Source organism: Apostichopus japonicus, chromosome 17 (assembly GCF_037975245.1).
Source record: "Apostichopus japonicus isolate 1M-3 chromosome 17, ASM3797524v1, whole genome shotgun sequence".
NCBI lineage: Eukaryota > Metazoa > Echinodermata > Holothuroidea > Aspidochirotida > Stichopodidae > Apostichopus > Apostichopus japonicus.
In genome coordinates this window covers 35,628,401-35,652,197 of record NC_092577.1, presented here as the reverse complement: position 1 = coordinate 35,652,197, position 23,797 = coordinate 35,628,401, and the positions used below count along the sequence as shown (strand labels likewise).

The 23,797-nt window shown below is 35.7% G+C and overlaps 2 protein-coding genes across 6 annotated transcripts in view; one reads left to right on the top strand and one right to left on the bottom strand.

Annotated features, from left to right (window-relative positions):
* The window catches only part of LOC139984668 (uncharacterized), a 41,249-nt gene extending 25,091 nt beyond the window's left edge, over positions 1-16,158 (bottom strand). The window contains exons 1-4 of one of the 5 annotated variants that reach the window (XR_011799138.1): positions 15,344-16,145; positions 9,816-15,148; positions 8,779-8,970; positions 5,841-8,041 (exon numbers count right to left, since the gene is read on the bottom strand). Coding sequence is in view for 4 of the 5 variants with exons in the window: in XM_071998669.1 (XP_071854770.1) it covers positions 6,913-8,018; positions 8,779-8,970; positions 9,816-9,921 (1,404 nt within the window). In the remaining variant the exon portion in view is untranslated. Of the gene's footprint in view, positions 1-5,840; positions 8,042-8,778; positions 8,971-9,815; positions 15,149-15,343 lie in introns of those variants that run through there. The other 4 variants (XM_071998669.1, XM_071998667.1, XM_071998670.1 and 1 more) reach the window with 4 other exon arrangements.
* A 2,604-nt stretch (positions 16,159-18,762) lies between these two features.
* On the top strand, positions 18,763-21,378 carry LOC139984687 (uncharacterized). The gene is made up of 2 exons (XM_071998697.1): positions 18,763-19,309; positions 19,872-21,378. Exons 1-2 carry the CDS (start codon positions 19,156-19,158, stop codon positions 20,978-20,980), a joined length of 1,263 nt encoding a protein of 420 aa, XP_071854798.1. The 5' UTR covers positions 18,763-19,155; the 3' UTR covers positions 20,981-21,378.
* Positions 21,379-23,797: the final 2,419 nt, after the last annotated feature.

Sequence of the window (23,797 nt, the reverse complement as noted above, 5' to 3'; positions counted from 1 at the left end):
CTCCCATTACCATTTGAAGTATTTTCTGGGGGAGTACCCTCAGATCCACTACATGGGAAACGGATTCAACGCCCCCCCCCCCCCCCGGCTCTATAGCATCCTTTAAAAACCCTTCATTCACCTCTGGTAATTGCATTTAAGAATCATCACTTGTCTTCATCCACCCACAAAAACACCTTGGAAATTCTGCTCGCGACACTACTCAGCAGTTCGAATGTTAGTGGAGCCATTCCGAATAAAACATGCTCTTAATTCATATTTTAATAGAGACATAATATATTGTTTGATTATTCTGCAATTTAACAAGTCAAATATTTCTGATGCGACGGAACGGTCACAAAACAAGGGCATTTTCAAATATTAACAGAGGTTGTGAGAACTTACTGTGGTTTCTCATTTTTTATAACTTGTAGCTTTTATATTTTGTCCAATTGAAGACATAAATCAACTTTCAAAAAAACTGTCAAGTATCGGTACCGAAGCATTGCAGCACGTAGTTTTATGTAGTTCCTCTTTTGCACTTATGGATGTATGGAAGAACACATGTCAATCAATCTATTGTGTAAGCTTACAAAGTGAAGGCGAGTTTATTCATCGATTCTTTAAAAACTTTCGATATAGGCATTCGTGTATTAAAGAGTAAATAATGCAGGGAACATTTTAGATATTAGATGCTTAAGAAAAACTAAACTTCATGTAGCGGCTAATTTATGTAGTATCGTATGTGACAGTTAACGAACAGATAAGAAACATAATGTGCTGCCTTATTCAAAACAAATTTACCAGGAACAATGTCATGAATAATACTATGATGAATTTTACGGCATATAATGTAATTGATTCTGCAACGTTTGTTAATTCCATTGTAGTCACTTCGAAGATAGTACTTAGATGTACTATATAAGTGGTAGAGTGTTTATCCTTGTCTGTTTTCTTTTGTTCTGTGACCTACTTTTCATCCTTCTAGAACTGTACGATGTTTTTAGAACGCAGGTGTTCATTTCTAGACGGCACGCCTATAGGCGGTGCTTTCTTGGAAATTATGCTGCACTTGTAATTGGCTCTTTGGAGCAATCTGTTAATTAATAGTGATATTCCTGCAGGTGTGTTGTGATTCAACCAATCAACAATTTGGATACATTACCTCATAGTAATATAGTCTCCCACAACAGGGAATTGTTATGTCCACACTTTGCTTAGATCTGAAACAACATAAGAATCAACATGATCTCATCATGCATGGCTTTTATTAAGTTTAACGGACGTGCATCATCCATTGCTTCTGTTTAATTAAAATCATTTCAACAATGGAATTTATGGAACAGAATACATAGAGGGTTCATTGTGTCAGGACGTTTTAAGGTGATTTTGTTTTGCTCTCTGAAATAAAATCGCATCTTCACTTTCCTTAAAAATGTGTACCCTTCGTCATATTGTAACATTTCTTTTCAATGCTCACTGGATACTTTACCTGAAGTTGAGCCCAAAATGCTGTCAATGAGTCACCCAAATCACTATAAACAGAGAGAACTTTTATTGGTTTTTATTTGTTATTTTTTGATTTTATTTATGTGTGGTTTTTGGGGGGGGGGGGGGTAGAGGTGGATGGCCATATTTCAAAAGACGTATTGTCGGTTGATGTACATGCGAAGTCTAAAATTAAATTCTGTGATTAACAGGTTACTAAGGTTGATTTTGACAATTCACAGTAGTAAATCTATACAGCAAGATTTTATAAAAAATAAAAAAATATTCAAATCGTTAACTTTATAGAGCCCTCAGCTTAGTTTACACTTTAATTATATTAACGTTTGATATTTACTTGCAACAGAAACTATGATCGAAACAGAGGTCGCGAAAAGTAAACTGCATACATGCCGCACGTGAAACTGAAATCGTACACTCTATTGGGAATTCGTCATTATTTACGCATACTGTGTCGTTACTTAAATTATTAAATAAAGGAAAATAGGATCGAACATGAAGTTCTGCTAGATATATATGTTCAGTAGTTATTTAGATCTCCACACAATTGTAGATGTTGGTTTGCTATGACATGGAAACCAAGGTTGAGGTGAGAAGGAAGGTATTTGCGATGGAAAACCAAAGCTTACTGGACAAAACGCTCCTTGGAAGTAACGGTACTCGATATGAAAAGAGATGGCTATTTGTGTGGAGAATACTGACATGGTACTTGGGTATAATCGAAAGGTCTGCGTCAGTTAAAACCTGGAGTACAGGTGCTGATAGAAACGGATTAAAAGGTAAGTTACAATGATTCGCTCTTCCTATTTGTAAGTTGCAACTTGTACCTTTTCAAATGACAAACATAGAACAATCCTCCGTTAAGTAAATTGTATAGGTCTCAAGATCTGTATTTACTGAACGAATATATGGGACCCTTAAAGTATGATTCAGTGTGTTGTACAATGTTCCATCTATGTACATATTCTATATAACTATATCATAGTGAAAGCTTATATCGGAAGTTATGTATCACTCTATACATGTTGTTCATATACATTATAAGTAAACTATGGAATGTTCTACTGTGATATTACACAAATTGCCTGTTTAAAAGGGAAGTCTTTATACAGCATAATAAATCCATTTCCTTCCATTTTCAGTTATGTCCCTTTGCATTAATTCCTTCCATATGCGTTAATCTATCGTTGTTATAGTGATATACCGTAATATAGTTTGTGAATATATGATTTAAAATATCTAATAAATTATTAGTTTTCTAATGTGTTTGTGTTCAAAATATATATGCAGTGAAGGTAAATCATAAACGAACTCAAGTATAATAATGATGAGGTAAATTAATACGGTTACGGTTGTTTCAAGAAAATTAAGCTGAGAAGTTTTCACCAGCCTCATACTAACGAAAATGTTATTTCAATTTAAAGAGCTTACTCTCTTCGAGTCAAGCTTGATAGTGAAGACACAATATATGTTCATGTATATATTGGATGATGGAGTTTTCATTTCGAAACTGGCGCAAATATATGTAAGCAAACTCTTAACCAAACCAAACCTCACACATACAACAAACAAACTGATACCGAGTTGTAATACTTCTGTCATTAAGAATAGAAAGTTACCCACAAAAGTATAAATCAAGTCAAACTTCCATTGCCACCGTCAGTTTCTTGTATCCAAATAAACCGAAACATAATTTGGATCTTCCAGTTGCTTTGGTGGCCAAGATTCCGATGAAAACTTGAGAACTAGTCATGGTCTTTTAATAAATATTTTTTTTTTTTTTTTAAACTTTAAACGAATATATTTCAAACTATAAGAAAAGCCATCATATCAAAACAATTTATAATGTTTTCGAGATTTTATTCGATTAAATATGACTTGAATTGACTTTCCTGAAAGCTTGACAGTTGCCATGCAATAAGATATATTTTGTTAACAAATGTACCATTATAAAGCGAATACCAAAACTGACGTCTGTTCATCGCCTTCGAATATTTGATTCCTACATACGGACACATGTGGTTATTTGCTATGTTTTATTTGGAATCACTTTCTAATATTTTTCCATCTTGTAGGTCTTAACCGGCGACGACAACGAATATTGTATTTTTCCTATATGTGTTCTATTCTCCTGTTGATCTCTGCTTCGATTTTCACTATGTTCTGGTACACTCAATGTGTTTTCCACCATTGGAAAGAATTCTTACGATACACATCCTTCGTGTTGTTTTATTGGCCTGTCATCACCTCGGTACAATTTTTGAGCATTTTCGCTAACTATCAAAATCGATATGGACAAAAGAATTTGACGACGGATTTGACATGGACAAATTTGTTTAGCGAAACAAGTTTTTGGCAAAAATTTTACAATGGAAACTTTCAAAGCACCGGTAAGTTGCCAAAAATTGGCGTATGTTTGTTATTTTATGGGACAGCAATCTTTAATACGGTCTTAGAGATATATTGTTTGTTTAATCAGGATGCCGATTGCCGTCATTTTACTGAGTACATTTGTACCGTATCAAATATCTCCAACATTTACTTCTATTGTACATTCTGTTACTTCCTATATTTGAATCGTAAAGCGTTACAGGCTGAAAGTAAGCGCACCTTATTCTTCATTGAAAGTAACAGTCAAAGTCAATCCGAGTGTCTGAAGAGAGTACGATCCGTATTTAAGACATATTTGGAGCTCCGAAGGTTGCTATTTCCCCTGTTAAATGTGATCATTTTTAGCACCTCGTTCGGAATTACGGTATTTTTGACTTGGGGTTCGAATTCTTCTAGCAGCGATAATGCTTCTGAAATGGCTCCATTAGAGATGGGAACTCTGGCCTGGAAAAACCACAACTGGATATGCGAGATTAAATGCGGTGAAAACTCAACTACAACAGAAACTACGAACCACTTAATTCCGTTTGAATTGATGGTAGTTGGAGAGAAAATTATGGTTGTTCTTTTGGGGTTGGTAGTTGTTGGTGGAATGGATTTACGATACATTTGGGATGATTTTCAAATTAAAGTCAATATGATGTATTCTACTGATAACGTAAAGGACAATGAGTACATAAGAAAGTTTGTCAAAAACCTTCGCACCGATAAAGCGTCCTCGACCGTTCCGACGTTTGTGATACCATTGTTTGGAGTGGTATGCGGTATACTAAGTGGAAACCACTTTCAAGGCTGAGAATAAACTTTATGTGGGTTCACTGTGATGTGACATAACTATATGCTCATTAACTGATCTAAATATTTTTATTTTGCCTTAAAAGAAGATCCTTAAACTTATGCTAAACAGAAGCTGATTGGTAAGTGATAAACTTGAAAAGAGCAAATAAATTTTTGGCTACAATGGGGCCGGTGCATTTGCCGAGTGGATAAAGGCGATGGCATTTGAAGCAATGATGCTTAGCAACAGGGTCATACTAAGGTGGGTCTTTCATCCAAGAGCAATCTACGGTGTTCCCATCTAAAATGACTTTCTAACTTAAAAAGATTCCAAATTTGCGTTAAATGTGGAACTGCAATCCACCTGACGTGTAAGTAGTACTCCATAAGCTGCACTTGCCTTTGCCACATTTATGGTCGCCTAAGCGTTGTAAAAATAACTGCTGAATGTGTTATTGATTATTATTGTTATTGAATATTGTATAAAAAGTGGGCCCACTTTACAAGCCCTGTGATCTGAACTATATGCAGCCCTTGGTGTTGATCCCCACATGTCTATTTCTTTACTGGGGATTCCAATCATAGTTCACTGTATCTTCCATACCGTGTAAGGTTTGCTCACAGCGAGCAAAAAAATCGCTCTTGCGTTGACCTTTACATTTAAACACAGTTGAAACGATTAAATGTGAAGACTAATTTAGTTACTAGAGTTTTTATCATGTTTTGTTTTATTGTTTACTGATTTAATTTAAAATCGCATTCTAATAAGAATTTCTATTCTGATGTGATTTTTTTTTAATTTGGCGACATTTGTAAATGATCTCACAAACAGCAGAATACAATTATGTTATCATGAATGACAAGTGAGCTGAAATTATATTTTTGTTTTTTTCTTAATGTATCAATTATTTATCCACAAAGAAGAATAACATTTCTACAAAGGGGTTTCATTTTAATGCAATTCTAACCACAGGGGAAAGACTGCAATCACTGCAAACGTACCTTTGTCAAAAGGTAGGGACAAGATATTGAGATATGAGTTTTAACTAACAGTGTCGTATATTTTACTCTTCTATATGAGCTCTACATTGTTTGCCATCGAATATCTCGGTCTTTTATTTCCCTAATATCAATAATCTGAGATTCTTAACAGCATACTCCGAAAACAAAAAAGGTGAATAAAGGGAGAGGGTAATTCATTAATTTACATATTTTTTTAATAAAAACATCTTTTTCTTTGTTGATGTTAGCATAATATTCTAAAACAAAAGTGAAATACAAAACATAACTTGTTACCGTTTTTATGGGTTCAATATATTAATGATTAAACTGCAGTGGCCTGATAGATCGAAGTATTGTACGACGCAATACTTGCCAACACACACACCGTAACAACAAAATACAGTGTCACGTTAAAGCTATCCTTTTACACGACTTGTCTTATTGTGGTACAAAGTTAAGTCTAATTAGTCTAGGTAGACTTCCACTTTCATTCGTCTGATAACATCATATGCTGATTTTTATATCTCTTATAACTTCTGAGCTAGGTAGTAGAAACCCGAATGTTATTTCCTATGTAACATCCTTCGGCAAAACTTTCAGTAATATAGTAGTAAAGTAAACTGTCTGATATAAGTGACACAGAGAAAGTGTTGAAAATGTTACAATAAGATCGACGGTAGGTTAGAGTAAAGTATAATTAAAAACAAGTTCTATTCCTTCAGACATTTTCAGGAATACTATATATGGATTCGTATCATAAACGAGAAATACATTTTTGTAGTTCTTAGAAATAAACCTCTTGGCTGTTCGCACGAAATAGACATTAATAACGGAGTGAGAATCTAAAACCAAAAAATATATAACTTTTTCATGAGTATCCATTGGTTTATAGTTCAACTTAAAACAGTGAAATGAAACATATAAATTAGCTTATTTATTGATATAAATATATCGCAATATTAAAAACCATTTGCTAGTAGGCAAAACCTTAAAACGAAAACACCCAACTCGATGTAAACAACTAATGTTGTTTCTTGTCATAATTCCGGTATTGATGTACCCAACAAGTTGACATGCTATAAACAATCAGTTCCGTAGAATGCATTAACACGTAAATAGCATATCCTTAATTAATGTTTGTATTCGATCAAGCTAGCGGTTTCTTTGATTTGCACAGATTACGTTTTTCTCTGCTGAAAATGTTTCTCTAAATCAACAAGACCGAAGAACATAAAGGTTTTGCTACTTTATAACGGACTAGAAGTCTCGCTGTTTTCCGCTTAAAAATCCAGATGCGAACCCAATAATAGGGAAAATAAAACTATTAATGGTGTCAACTGTTGTATTGGGATGTAAACTATCAATATAAATAGACAGATCCTTCCAGAACATTCTCTCTCTTCTCGAATGCATGAATTTGAGTTTCATTTTGAAATCTGTCCACACGTATTTGATGTCCAAGGCATTTGCAGCGTAGTATGGTAAAATGGCGATCATGACATGTCTCCATAAGACGAATGAATTATAGAGGACTAAAAAGTTATCTTCATGCAAAAAGTGTTCCCGATCACACGTGTAACTGCACATTGCCCGTTCATTGGGATGAAAAGGAACATACGAATCTGTAATGGGCATAGAAGTGGCAGTTGAGGGTATTACGATTTCATTAAAATTCCACGTAAAAAACACAGTCAGTCCAAATGTTGAATTGAAAATAACGAAATTGAGCCATGGTAACAATATCTTTCTAAGCTGGTAGTATTCTCTGAAGAATGTTTTTACCGTGGAAATACATTCGTCAAACTCTCCAACGTGCTGTTGGATGAACTTCGAGGCAACCTCGCTCTCACGCTCAAGGTTAATGCGATGCAAATATAAAAAGTAGCAAAACATTGAAAAAAAGTAGGCAACTGAAATTTCAGAAATTAACCAAAGATATTGTGGGAAATTTCGACATTCTGTCTTCAGTTTCATAAAGAATGTTAACTTGAGTGCGGAATGAACTGTTGGAACTAACAGGTATAAGATCAGGAATGCCGAGAACTTTGGTAAAGGAACCGTCCCAGGATTGGATGTAAAAGTTGACATTATCCTTGCACAACATTTTCCGCTAAACACTTTTACCCATGAGATATTCCTTCGCTTTCCCACCTGGTTCTTGATTAAAGATGCCAAGCATATTATCTGGGCTGACATCAGTGATGGCCAGTAGCATTGGTATGACACAAAACGTAAGAAATGGTCAATCTTTCCGAAATAACAGTATAAGTACAATAGTAGAGCTACCGTAGACGCAAATGTTAAAATCACGAGAGAGATCAACGAGGAGATGAACGTTAATCGTTCCTTCCACCTCTTTTTATCTGGAAAATTAAAATAAAATTGTCTGAGGAAGTTTAAAACAAAGTAAATATTCGTGTTATCATTTGACGGGCAACGCTGCATTCGGATAAAATTACGAAGCATGAAATCAAACACCTATCGTCTAAACATTACTAAATTGATAAAAACATAAATGTTTTCTTTTGGCGATGAGTCACCAAACCACGTGAGCTCTGAGACAAATGCATAAGAATAATCTTCTTGATTTCTAATAATATTCTATTAAAAAAACTGAATGCTCATCCTTGTTCATTACAGTAACACCTGTTTACCGATACCTTTCGGGTAGTGACATATTACTATGCTAACCGATCATTTTGAACGTAGTTCATAACACAGATGAAGGAAGCCAAAATATATTAAAATAGCTTTATGATAGTGTATAACTTCATTGAGGAAACACACATGTATTCTTTATTAATGTTTGTATCTATATATTTTGCCTTGTTTTACTTTCCCTGATAACAGGCGAGGGTTGATCACACACTCCTCTCTTCGTATGTTGTATCATTCCTAGACAATATTGGTATTTTAATAGAGGTAATTAAACTATGATATCATTAACCTGATTACCAAAGTGATAATAAATGACAAATAAACATTTACTATTAATATTTCACTTAACATTAAACCAAACGGATCATTACTTTATTAGTTCTTTCAATGATAATGTTTTCTTATTCTCAGTCCTTCTTTGTCACGTGAACGTTTTACATTAAAAGAAAAAATACTTAAATTTACCGTTATCACCAAACATGGGAGAAGAAGTGGTCCCTGTAGACAACGGCCAAGTCACAACGCCATGGAGCCACATTAAAGCTTTTAAACAGTTGTTCACATTCCTGATCTCTTCATTATCATAGTTTACTGAAAATTGTCTCGAATTGAAAAGATGTCCTTCGCCGTTGGTATCCATCTCTGCCTTTTCCATTCCTGTTCCAAAGCAGGAATTAATTCTTTGAAGAACTATTTAATTTACAACTTGTTTTGTAGTCTCGCGATTTCCGAGGTGAAAATAAATTAATTCTTAATAATTAAATACATTCTGCATGACGTGTAATAACACATACTTACTAAAAAAGTAAATGTAATTTGATCCATCAGTACAAACTGACCGTGCCATGTACATTGGCTAATCAGGAAGTGAAAGGGATATACAATGAACAAGGAAGTAGACTAGTTAAACATTTCTCTCATCTAGGATTCTTATACACACTCACGCACACACATCACGTGACACGCGCCACACAGCATGGGGCTCGGTAACATTGATGTTTCCTAGCCGAAACGAATTACCTTCAAACAACTCTACCAAGAGCAGAGATCAGCCCAGTAATTTAGTGATAGCATTTATACAGAAAGGAAAATCCTCACACCTGTGTAATCCTAGCATGAAACTTTAGGAACACCTTTCAGCAATACAGATGCTTTTCCAAAATAGAAATATATAAAGATAATATTATTGTTATTAATAGCCTTCGCAAATTATTGAGTTGCTTAACATTGTAATAGGCTGTTTTATTGTATTGTATATATGCGTTGACACTTCTTTATTAATATAGTGTCGATGCTTTACGAATAATATCATAGGTATGTGTTTGTATGACAGGTAGGTCGAGTATACTCACATGATAGCCTTTAAGGGAAACTGGAGGAGACGAAGCCTACAGACTGACGCTGTTATATATCTCGATATAACAAATATTATGTCAGTACTTCAACAGAACGTAAACAAAAACTAATTTGCTGCAAGCTGGCTTCTGTTACGAAAGACTTACCAAACAGAACATAACAAAGCATGTTTATTTCACTGTGGATGCACAGTCTTTGGATGCTTGGGCTTTCTCGCTGCGTAGCAAGAACATTTCTCAGAGAACGTGGCATAGTGAACCTTATATTCAATTGACAGATTAAAGTGAAAGAGGAACTTATCCTCTTCGTTAGTGACGAATCATTGCACTACTCCAATCATTCACCAACGAAATATGTTCTTTAAATACAAAAGCCTTTTCCGGGTTCAGGTAAATGTGGCCACGATGAAAATATACATAAATCATATATAATCCATATTAAAAATGAAGCAACAATCAAATTACCACTAATAGTAGCGGAAAACGAACACATCGTTGACGAAATGACATAATAGAGGGTGCTAAACAGTAACAGTTTCTTCCCCATGTACTATGTTTACTTCTCCTATCTGTTTAAAAATATCTTTTGACATTTCGTTTTCTTTGGTTTATATAAAAGTACTTAATATACCATTTAACTGATTGGGTTTGTATTAGAGCATTGAAGAATAAGAAAAGTGTGATCTTATTTAAATTAAACTTAACACATTTAGGAATCGATAATGAACGTGTTTCTTCCTTGTACAAATTCCAATATGAGTTAAGACATCCATCAGATAGCAAAACATATCACTAAAATATGTTGTCATGCTTCATATCATTATACTCGGGAAGTATATATAGTCGCTAGCGCTCACATATTTCCCCTTTCTGTTGGATTATGACATACCAACCCCAGTGTAACATTAGGTCTTAAATCAATTCACAAGATATCTATTTCATTTCTCGTGCTAAGGGTTCTTTATCAAGACGCAAATAATTCATTGAGCTTAAGTTTAACGTGTTGAGTGGAAATGAATTTTCTTCCAATTCTGCAAAGAAGAGAAATGTCGCTGGTTTATATATTAATTTATTTATTTTTTGGTTCATGGACAATACAGATCGAGGTTTTAATAAATCCCCTTTCCGTCGCTTTTCTGACAGTGCGAAATCTTTCAGTTTGGATGGTCTACCGTCATTAACATTTCCGACAATTAAATTGGAAAGAGTTGTTACAATTACAACAAAACAATAGTTAACCATGGTAAAATGATGCTGATAAAGAGTAGTATTTTGTTACTTTGTTTGTATTTATTCAGAATTCTGTCCGTCGATCACAAATAGTACTACAGTGAACTATCTTGTTTATTCATTCAGTCATATTTAATTTGCTTCTTACATATAAGGACCGCATTAAATAGTCAATCGTAAAGCCAGTGTAGGATAACCCAGGTAGATGGGCAAGTTTAAGGAAACTCTTTGGACACTTCCAGACACTTCCAAATTTGCATTTCGGTTTGTGATTGCAAAACGTATTAGGTACCCAATATACTGAGATCGACGGAAAGTATGTTACATAGTATTTTCGTAAGGTAAAGTGTTACCCGTAAGTGTCAAATCTACTATAGATTTTAAAAGATGACTTTAAGCAACACTTTATTCCAGATATATCATAGTCTAAGCAAAACGAAAATTTAGTGCTAGCAATGGTTCTACAGCTTTCGAGCTTTTTAAGATATTCACTTTAAAAGTATGCTAAGTCTCTGGAATGTTCCTTTAAGACGTCAGTTATGATGATGACGTCGGCTCCTCAGTGCATGCTTAAATATCAAATTAATTTTATTCATAAACTATAATAAAGTTTCCAAAACATGTTCTTGAACTTGTTTGGAACAACATAGTAACCCTGGATGACGACATCCAAGACCATTTGTCCTGAGTAATGCATAGTAAACATGTTAGTTGAAGCCATAAAGGTCTTATACTTTCTCGTTGTGTTTTGTGTTGTTGGGAACTGACCAAATCATCTGTGCGTTACATTTTATAGTCCAGGTACTTTCATTGATGGTCTGTGTGTTACACTTTATGGTCCAGACACTTTCATTGATGGTCTGTGTCTTAGAAATTATAGTCCAGACACTTTCATTGATGGTCTGTGTCTTAGAACTTATAGTCCAGACACTTACATTGATGGTCTGTGTGTTAGACTTTATGGTGCAGATATTTCATTGATGGTCTGTGTGTTAGACTTTATGGTGCAGATATTTCATTGATGGTCTGTGTGTTAGAATTTATAGTCCAGACACTTTCATTGATGGTCTGTGTGTTAGACTTTATAGTCCAGACACTTTCATTGATGGTCTGTGTGTTAGACTTTATGGTATACAGACACTTTCATTGATGGTCTGCGTGTTAGACTTTATGGTCCAGACACTTTCATTGATAGTATGTGTCTTAGAACTTATAGTCCAGACACTTTCATTGATGGTAGACTGTGTCTTAGATTTTATGATCCAGACACTTTCATTGATGGTCTGTGTCTTAGAATTTATAGTCCAGACACTTTCATTGATGGTCTGTGTGTTAGACTTTATGGTGCAGATATTTCATTGATGGTCTGTGTGTTAGACTTTATAGTACAGACACTTTCTTTGATGGTATGTGTGTTAGACTGAATGGAGCCGACACTTTCATTGATGAGCTTCAGATATTTAAAGGGCCATTAAAAGTGGTGTAGAAAATGCAATATAGAATGATAAAAGTGCTTTGTACTGGTCTGGAACATATTAAACTTTATTTTGTGCCTAACGTCATTCTTTGACACTTTAGACTCACCTAAATGTAAGATTAATTCCATAAACCTGTGGAAATTAACAACTGTGCTCTCAAAAGTACAACACTCGTTACAAATTTGAAAGCTTCAGAGTGCTAAATAGTTTCCTTGAACTTTGAATCGTTGAATTATTGGAAACTAAAAATTACCTGTACTACACGAAACGAAATACACGCCGGAGTTAAGATGTCTTCTTCTTCTTTTTCTTCTTCGGCCGCCGTCAATACTGACGATTGTCTACCAGTTTGACGCATCTCCTTATCTCCTCCTTCCAGGTAGTTCTGTTCTGAGCTAGACGCTTAGCTTGCGCTAGGCTCAATCCTGTCCATTCCTTGATGTTGTCATACCACTGCTTCTTTTGACGTCCAGCCTTCCTCTTTCCTTCTACCTTCCCCTCTATTATTTGGAGTGTCAATGCACTACCGCTTCCTCTGAGGATGTGGCCAAGGTAAGTGAGCTTTCTGTTTACCAAGCAACTGTCTCTTCACACCAAGTTATTCCAGGATGCTCCTGTTCGATCTTTTCTCTTTCCAGCTGATGTTCATTATTCTTCTCCATAGCCACATTTCGGCAGCAAGCACCCGGTTCTCATCTGCTTTAGTCAGAGTCCAACCTTCCAGGCCATAAAGAAGCACACTCCATATCATAATTTTGACAAGCTTCATTTTTCATTTTTAAGATGTCAGTCAGATGCATATTATGTGTTGACCCGGGTAAATTTCTTTTCTTACAAACTTGGCTTATACTGTGCAAAAATTATATACAAAGTCATCATTTTAACATTACTTTGTACATGAAATTCATTTCTTAATAGACTAAATATACATTGCTGTTACGACCCAAAGAGATATGCAAATATATCTGTCTGAATAATAACTAGGCGTCGTCAACACCGACATCAATTCGCGAAAGCAATACAAATCATTTTTTGTCTCATTATGTCGTCATTCCAAGCGAAATTGAATTACAAGGAGAAGTACTGCAACAACATCGTATTGTTTTAACATCCATTAATTTTCCAGGTTAAGGATTCCATTCTACGAAAACATATTGCATTAAGCAGTAAGATGTAGGCAACTTAACTTAACTATCTGACGATCTCTACTTTAGAATATTAAAGATTTCCTTAAATTTTGAATTTGTTATTGGTAAATTAATTTCCAACGGCCGTATTGTTCTATGTAAAATCATGGGATTAACAAAAGTTGAACAAATTCTACTTTGCTATAATAGTACGGGAAAATGCAACAACATCGTATTGTTTTAACATTCATTAATTTCCCAGGTTAAGGATTCCATTCTACGAAAACATATTGCATTAAGCAGTAAGATGTAGGCAACTTAACTTAACTATCTGACGATCTCTACTTTAGAATATTAAAGATTTCCTTAAATTTTGAATTTGTTATTGGTAAATTAATTTCCAACGGCCGTATTGTTCTATGTAAAATCATGGGATTAACAAAAGTTGAACAAATTCTACTTTGCTATAATAGTACGGGAAAATGCAATTTTACAAGTGTTTTGTGTTTATAGTTACGAACTAAAGAATGTAAATTACCAAAGGATCAGAAGTCAAAATTATCGATACCGAGTATACCAAACGCTAACAATAGGACAGGTAGCAACATATCAATAATAGTATCTCCAGACGTGTTCACTTCTAATTTTCTCATTAGCTTTGAGAACTTGCGCCAAAATCGTTCGTTATTCGGAGAACATAATATGTTGACATAAAAGAGATATTTCTTCCAAATGTTGACGATGTCTGTTCCGCCCACTGATAGAAGGGACAAAATTAAGACTGTAAATTTATTTGTGAATATAAGTGCATTTAAGTAACCAAAACCGCTCTTTGCTGTTGTTGTAAAGTTCGTCGTGGAACAATTCACCTCGGATATAGTAAACATTTCAACGTACGCTTTTTCTTCACCAATCACTTTGTAGTTCCAAGCAACACAAACCGCCAAACCGAAACAAGTTGAGCAAATTACAAAGGTAATCCAGGGTCGAATAAGTCTCCTCATTCCGAGAAAGTCACTAAGGCATTCGTTCAGTTTCGTTTGACAGTCAGCTAGGCAACCTGCGTGTTTCCTGACGAACCATAATAGATGATCAAAATGACTCTCCAATGCTAAGCGTTGAAGGAATAAGAAATAACAAAATAATGAGAAGAACCACATGTTGAGTATCGTGGAAACGAATTCTCCAGACTGGTATATGTCATCTTTCAAGGTTTTGGGGGGTTTGGTGTAGATACAAAAGTGAATTGTCTCCATAATTATATTAATTATCCCACATGAACAGAAGAATAATAGGTACTTGAGTTTAGGAGGTTGTAATTTTGATAAGTGGAACGGATATAAACGTTTTGAAACGGATGGTTCGCTCAGAACATTCCACCAATAATCTTCTCTGTCGTCGCTGAAATTATTATTATTATGAAACCATCTACAAATAGTTGTCAAGAAACAGATGAGTTGAGGCGCAGCCATTAATGGCAAGTAAGTAATGAAATAAGAAGCAAAGTGGAAGAAATGATTCGACTCGCCGAAGTACTTGTCAAGGTATTTATATCCACACAAGGCAGTAACTGACAACAGGAGGGTTAGATACAATCGTGACGTGACACAGAGTAGGCGTCTTTTCCACTTACTACCGTTGACTGCTGTGTAAAATCAAAATAAGAAGAACATTTGACGTTAATATAAAATTATTGCAGGCAACTGTATGCAAACTTAAGAAACTATCTCAAAAATTCCATGTAGGAACTATGGTTTTATTATGTCTAAACAAGTTATGGATTAAAAGCAAAAACTATATCACTTATAATTACTGTTATTTGAAAAGCAGTATTCCTTACCTGCTACAAAAGAAGGATGATCGCCAAAAATATCCTGTTTAGGTGATGACCAGTCTATCAATCCAAGGCTCCACATGACCATCACAAGCGATAAGGGAAACTCCCGACTAGTGCGAGGATTTCGGTTGTCATTCCGCAACAAAGGGTTCTTTTCGATATTCATTTTAATAATATTTAATTTTATTTAAGATCGAAGACGCCGTCTCTACCGGTATAACGTAATGTTGGTCATGATATTGTTAACGTTAAGTGGAGAAATATAATTCTAAACTTAGAAATAAACTGGAATTGGCGAACACGTCAAAGGAATATTCGAGAGATAATGTCGTGAACACAATCCTATATATATGGATGCGAGCTGATGGAAATGGTAACGCTTTACATCACTCTTCAAATACGAAAGTTACAAATCCTGAAACTAACATTGCCAACAGTGTTACAAATCCTGAAACTCACATGCCAACAGTGTTACAAATCCTGAAACTAACATTGCCAACAGTGTTACAAATCCTGAAACTCACATTGCCAACAGTGTTATAAATCCTCACACTCACATTGCCAACAGTGTTACAAATACTCAAAATCACATTGCCAACAGTGTAACAAATCCTCACACGTCCCCACGTAGCCAACAGTGTTATACTGTCTGATTGTGTACACGGAGCAAATCAACTAGTCTCGTTTGTGTTAACTGACATTAATCACAAATGAAACTTCCGTGTTTGTCAGTCAACGAATCCTCGTAATCACCGTTTTATTAGTTGCTTATAGGAGGAAGTATGCTGCATCACTTATATACTAATAGCTATAGCACTGTCATAGCTTGTCGAAGCTGTCAAACACATTATAAGAGGAAGTTCAATGTATTTAGGTCATACCCTGAACGTAAAATATCCGCAGAGTATTTGAAGTATTTTCTGGGGTAATACCTCCAGATCCAGTACATGCAAAACGGCGTCAACACTTCATTTATCAATCCTTCATTCGCTCCTAGCCTTAGTGCTATATAAGTTCAACAATTACCTACATCGGTCGGTAGATTTTATCATTTTCCTAGCCGCCTTCCCATTCACTAAATAAAACAATATTGAAATCCTGCGCGCGACACGTTTTCTGCCCCTTCAAATTAGAGCCCAATTAAGTTCCCGATTGTGTGATATTCATATTTTAACATAGTGATGCTTTATGCTGCACCATAACACGTCGAGCATATCTTCTGCCACGTAAAGGTCAAGAAACAAGGGCAGTTTAAAATATTTACAGATCGGTTGTAAGAACTAACATTGGTTTCTAATTCTCTCCTTTTGTCCAAGCGAAGACATGATATGTGACTCATAGCAGCACGTAGTTTTATGTAGTTCCTCTTTCCACATTACGGGATGTATGAAAGAACACATGTCAACCAATATGTCATGAACCTGGGTAATAGAGCTTACAAAGTGAAAGCGAGTTTCTTCATTGATTTGTTAGAATTATCCATACACGTGCATTACAAAGTAAATAATATAGGGAATAATGTAGATCTTAGACACTCAAGAAAAACTATAGAGTTTATGTCGCGGCTAATTTATCGTACGTGACCGTTAACGAGAAGATAAGGAACATAATACCTTGGTTATATCTTCTTCTGTTCAACTCAGCGTTTGGTTTCTCAATATTCTTAACCTGGAACTACAATCATAAATACACGAATCATTCAAATGTAGCGCTGACCACGATCGTTACGCATGATCCTGGAGATATTCGGTACAATATTTGTGAATACACTTGTGACAAATCAAAATTCCTACAAAATGGTAACGCGCTTCTAGTGTGTAACGTATGGATTGTGACCATCGTGTTACCGTATTGCGCCGCTACCGGAATGAACATTAAATCCATATGGAACAGATTTAAAATAAAACTATATTTTAGATACTCAACAAGAAATAGTAACTTTTGGAAAGAGTTGTTTCTGTTTGTTGAACATATTCATCCAACCACGCCAACCGACACAATGTTCGCGAACATTGTGTCAGTTGACGTGGTTGGATGAATATGTTCAACAAACAAAATCAACTCAAGGTGAACTCACCTTTCTTATTCCCATGATTGGTATTGCATCTGGGATATTGAGTGGCAAATCCAGCAACTTTAAGTCGGGATATGTCTCATAACATAAGTATTGGGTTGCTTTATTTCCTCTGTCTCTCTCTCTCTCTCTCTCTCTCTCTCTCTCTCTTTAGTTCCTCTGCTCGTTGTTTCTCTATTAATTTCTGACTTTTTGGTTCATGTTTCAGATAGAGAAACTCTTCGACAAGCCCGTCAGAGTTTTTGTTTTAGTTTAATTTACTTCTCTTTACTTCATTGCTGTTAATAGTATCTATTACTTTGTGCCCTTGTACTATTTAATTTTGCAGCAAAACAAATAATCGACACGAAACGAAACAAAAAGAAGTGGAACTTAATATCAACATAATCATTTCAATTTGTCATCGCATCAATATATTGCCAACTTTCCTTACTATTTTATTATATAAATTTATCCTTTACAAACTGACGAGTTAAGCATTTTCTATCCTATAAATATAACTTGAGGAGTTTAACATTGGAACTGCTTCTTCGAATAAATGAAATGAACCAAAGCGCTGAAGTATTCCACATCATTCGTACAATAAAATCGATTGACTTGTATGCAAGGTTGTGGCGTGCGATACTTTGCACTCGCCAACAACTGAAAATGTAATGTTGCTGGACAAACATATAATTGAAGACTTAACTAACACTGTGTTCATATAGGATAAAATGCTCATACTCAGATGACGGGTTAATGACGAGCGTGTTATCAGATCACTGGTCAAAATCCCACTCATGAATGCACTCGTGATCTCATAACTTGTTTTGGTTCTGTCTCCAATGGTTACTACATCTCAGAATAAAGAGAAATTCACTATATTGCGGCTGAATGTGACTGTACTCCCTAAAATACGTTGCTATATGCTTTTGAATTGAAGCTTTGGTGTATAAACCCTTCCTTAAACTGTTTAGGACTTTTTCTAAATCACCATTCGTGTCTTATTATTAATACAGCAATAACGTTTTCCTTCATTTTTTGGCTAGGTTTGCAGATTTGCAATTTTGGTCCTCCTTGGTCAAACCAAATTAAGTTTGGTTCTGAAACAAACATGGATACGAACTTCGGTTCTGTTCTTAGAACAAGTTTTTCAGGGAAGCTTCATCAGTAACTGTATTAGTTTTAAAGGTCAGCCTTATGACAGTTGATGCTTAGTTCTTAATATCTAAATATAGTGCAAACGCAATTATCATGTGTTGTTTTTTGCCGGTGTACCATCCTAGACATAATCAGTTTAAAGTTATGCCAAAGATTTACTTTGCGTTGTTGTCAATATCTGGCATGACATGAAATTTGAACTACTTTTAGCGTGACCCGTGACAACAGGACTCAATGTGTAACTATATTAATTTCATCTTTGCTTTTCATATGTAAATCCTGCGGTTTCGTTTCGTGATTCACTTATTGTTGTATATTTGTACCTTTCATGCTACGTAAGGGGTTTTCAAACTTAATTGTGTTTTCAAGTGTGCTAACAACGTTTAACAATTGCTACGGAAGCAAATTGTATACAAGTCATCTTACTTTAAACCATATAAATGGTTTACTTGACAATTGTTTGTAATGCCCATTCTCTATAAAACAGAAAGCATACAATTATGAATGTCTATAAAAGTCATGAAGCGTTTCAATCATGAGGATAAGTATACAACGATCACCGTAACTGTTCATTCTCGGGATAAACTCCCAACTAATCTAGATGGCGATGGAGGAAGCATTACCGATCCTGACAGTCCAAGGACGAGATCCCCGAAAAGTCACAGTTACTTCATTAATGGTATTGGTAATGTGGGCATTTGGTGTAATTCGTTGGGATACACCTAGACCTAGGTCTTTAAAACTACCATTTATCGGTGAGTAAACACAAACACATCGTCTATTTTTTGTTTCTTGTTATGTACGTACTTCAGTTTGTCAAATCATTTTCAAAGAGCATATCGTAGATTACTTAATACTTCTTGATTTTCTGTGTACACTATATAAACAATTTAACTCTGAATATGTAATCGTAAACTATTTGAAGCAAAATTGAGATTTGTTAGCTTAATTTGTTTATTATTGTGAGTCATCCTTCGAGTTCGCTAATCACAATACGGTTTAAGAAAGTGCCCACATTCAGGTAACAGCAGTGTCCATGTTTAATACTCCTTTTCGAACTTAATCTGTAAAAGACCAAACCGTGTTCCGGTCGGCGAAGATTCAAATAATAATAATGGTGTTCAAGGCACGGTAGCTGACAACTTCCTAACAACGCCCTCATTCAATGCAATATGCTCATTTTTAATGCCTCACGTTACTAAACAATGCTTTACTGAAAGACTGTTGACTCATCGTGATAGTGTAAATCATTGTTTAATACAGTGCCAAGTGGGAAATCCACTTAATTTGTATTTCTCCACATCTTCTCTCATCTAGGGCAATCAAGATGGGTACGAAAAGTGTTCTGCTCGTTGTCAGCCATTTGTAATTTGGTACTAACAATTACACATGTTCTTGCAGCTGTTCTCCATTTGGTATGTAACACCAAATACATCCACCACTCCTTGCGCTTTGTTGCAATAGTGTTATGTTACTGGCCCTGCCTGATCGCTCCGCGTATTGTCGGCACTATTGCGTCTTTGTCAAAGTTAACCAATTTGCCGAAGGACGGACGGAATGTAACCTGGTTGCATGTTTTTGACGAGATCCAATTCACTAGAAAATTGGAATTGCTGTCTACAAGGAGAGGAGCTATACCGAAATTCAAAGTGTTATTTTTGTTTCAATCGATGTCGCTTATTCATACAGTGGTCAGAATTCTTTATTTTGACAGTTTCCAAAAACTCTGTAATTCGTGGCTTTCTATTGGTTGGCTTTTTCTAGACGCTTTGGGGATGAATTATGCGTTGTTAATGGGATACTATATATATCTTCAGACAGTTGCGTTGCACGAACTGAGGAAAATCACCATCAGTTTCATTAAGGAGAATATTGGCAAAGTTGATCCTTGTTTAGAGGTAGTCAAAAATTTCTTTCAGGACTATTTGGAGCTCCGCAGGCTTCTGTTGCCAATGTGTAGTTTTATAATGTTTGGGACAACCTTCGGAACTACGGTCCTCATAACACTGAACTTTGCAACAACAGAAAATCAATCTTCGAGTGATTTCAATAACACAATGTCAAATGAGAGTATCACCCCTTGTAATGTCGTTGGTGTATGTTCCAGGTATTGTACTGAAGTTGGTTGTATCAATGATAAAATAACATTGTACTTTACAGACGCTATTTCCTTCTACAGGGTTTTGATTGGGGTAGTCGTTGTGTTTGCAGTTACCAGTTTTCGCGATATCAGGTCCGTTTGGAATCATTTCCGATTGGATCTAAATTTGATGCACACACATGAAAGAAAGGAATTTTGGATACAATTAGAAACGTATGTTGACAGACTGATACCCAGCCATGGTAGCGACATGATGACTACAATGATATTTCCGTTGATTGGTCTAGCATCAGCTCTGTTGGGAGGTCAGCATTTCAATGTGTAATGATGAAATACAAAGAAACAAAAGAAATTACGATACGGATATTATAATCACTCGTCTCAACTCTCAATAGAAAGACAGGAAGCAGGAAGATAAAATCGTGAAGTTTTATGGCAAGCTGTTGAAGTGAAAATGTTTCCTCATTCACACATTTATATTGTATATTTGATTTTCTTTTAAACTCTATTCTTTTGTTAATAGCATACTTCTTAAATGATTTTATTTCTCCTTTTTAGGGTGAGTGGAGTCCACGAAATCTCAGCATAGTGTTTGTTGTAGATTATTAATTGAAAGGTACCTGGTAATGAAACTGGTAAAAGATGACTTCGGTCAGCTTGCGGCTTTGATTAGCCAATGAGGCTTCTTCGCGAGTTCCTGCTTGCAGGAGGATCTAAAATACATACATGCATGAGAAGTGCATTTATTGTTACAAAACGAACGATTAAATAGGGGATCAACAAGCGTTTACTAATTAAGTTTTTGTGTATAAAAACATTTGTGTTTGTTTATCGAATTCCTGCTGTTATAATTTCTTATATTTGATAATTCATTTCCCTGAGATTAATGCTGAGCTAAATCATTCTATTAGTTGTCTTCTCTAAATGTAAATCTTTGTCAAATGGTTGATTTTCATAAAATGTGTTCTTTAAAGAAGTTTCTGAATTGTTTCAATAAAAGTTTGCACTTTTCACTGTTATAGCATTGTTTGTAGAAATCAGCTTTTCACCGTTTCAAATATATTAAAGCATCCATAATAACAGGTATAATGAGAACACCTTTACGTTTTTATTTGTTATTCTGTCTTTGGGTGGACTTTAGCTATATATTAGGGTGAGTACGTATGAAATGTATGTACAGTGGCCTAACTACGCCGCTGCAGTCACACTGGGCTTGAACACGGGGGGGGGGGGGGGTGTCGACAAAGTACCAAGAACAATAAACAAGACCGTTCATCCGCTGAGTTCGTGAGCTGACAGTTTGACTATATAATGATATTTAACGTGCAGTAAGTAAACTGCCATTATTCAGATAATGCAAGCCGCGGTCACACATGCACTGCGCGATCGCATAGACCCCTCTGGCAAGGAATAATAGAGCACCAAAGTAACAGAAGCTCATACCTTCAAAGCCCAAAAAATGTTAGGGCCTAAATATTTGTAGGGCTCACAACATTTGTGAGCCCAAGTTTTTCTGGGACCACCAAATGTGGAGCCCATATGACCTATGGTGCAGTTTGTACCATCGTTCAAGCTGACATCAGATAACATTCACACCCTCTACTAAAAACAATAAGGACCATGTACACTCACCATTGGTGATTTATAGTCTACCAAGAATATTTCAACATATCATTATTGACCTATTAATCATGTTTATCAGTCGCATCAAACAAATGTACATACTGTAAACATACATAGGATACACATTTTGACTCTTGAGAAGTAATAAGAAATTCCATAACCTACCTCACAGACTTCTGATAATGCACTCTGCTCAATCCCCTCCATAGCATGATCATGGGTGTCCACCTCTGAAGCTTCTCCCGAGACATACTCTGGCGGAATTTAACAAATCTTATAATAGCTGCAAATAGGAAAAGAAAACAAAAGTTGGATATATGAATTCATGAAAAAACAGTCATATACAAAGTGCCCATGCAGGCAAGCATTACTTTTGATATGGCCTAACATCTGGGCTTGCAAAATGGCACATCGATGGCCTTATTTTTTTCGACAAAATATGCTTCCCCTCGACATATTACCCTACTGGCACAAAATCAATATCATCTTGAATAAAAGTGCTGTTAGGGACCTAAAATTCCTCTGTTGATAGAAAATGATAGATGAAACTGTGCCAATATTAAAATTTGTAACTTTACATTTGTACCATCACATTCACATGCTTAAATTTGGTACAACTTTAGAGCACACCGGCCCTTCATGTTACTACTGAGACAGCATAGTCACACTCTTACTCGTATTTACCAATGTCATCACATATCAATGGCACCATCGATTCACTATAACTGCCGTTCCACTTCAGGCTCAGAGCTTTGGGGTAAAGACCCTAGTTGACAATAATCATCAATTACTTGTCAATGATATCATCACAACTCCAAAATACCCCACATAAAAAACACCACTGTGACTCTGCAAAGTGCATACATGTAAATTATCAATGATGTCGATGAGTCTCTCAATATGACTCGACCACGTCTCCACTCGGAAAATAAAGATATTATTCAGTGATAGACTGCTTCGATTTAATTTAAACAGTACAACTATGGCTTGACTACGACAAGGGGCGGCATCATCCCCCAACGGTGGGAGGACTAAGGTAGAACCTAAAATAGAGTGGAATATCCAAGGATTTCACGACCGGGCATGTGTGTGACTTGGTCCAAGCCCTTGGTTGCGACTCTGCCCTAGAGAGCTTCTATCCATGGGTGGAGTATTATGGAGTTACTCCACATAATAATCTGTCGGAACCTGGCGTTGACCCAATGTCACAATGAATTAGTATACCTACAAAAACATAGCCTATGGACTAGCCTACACTGTATATATTGTAGTAGTAGTGATCGACCCAAGGTACTGGTCGACTGTACACTAACTATACTGTGAGTAAGGGTCCATCAGTATCACATACATTACACCAAAGGCACTTGTAACATTAGGCTATAACTACGATTATATTGAGTACCGTTATTCTTCGCAATATCCCTAAATACTGACTTTCCGCTGACAAAAAAACGGTGCTTTCCGCACACCAAATTTGTCAGCGGAAAACAACGTTTTTGTATGCGGAAAACAACGTTTT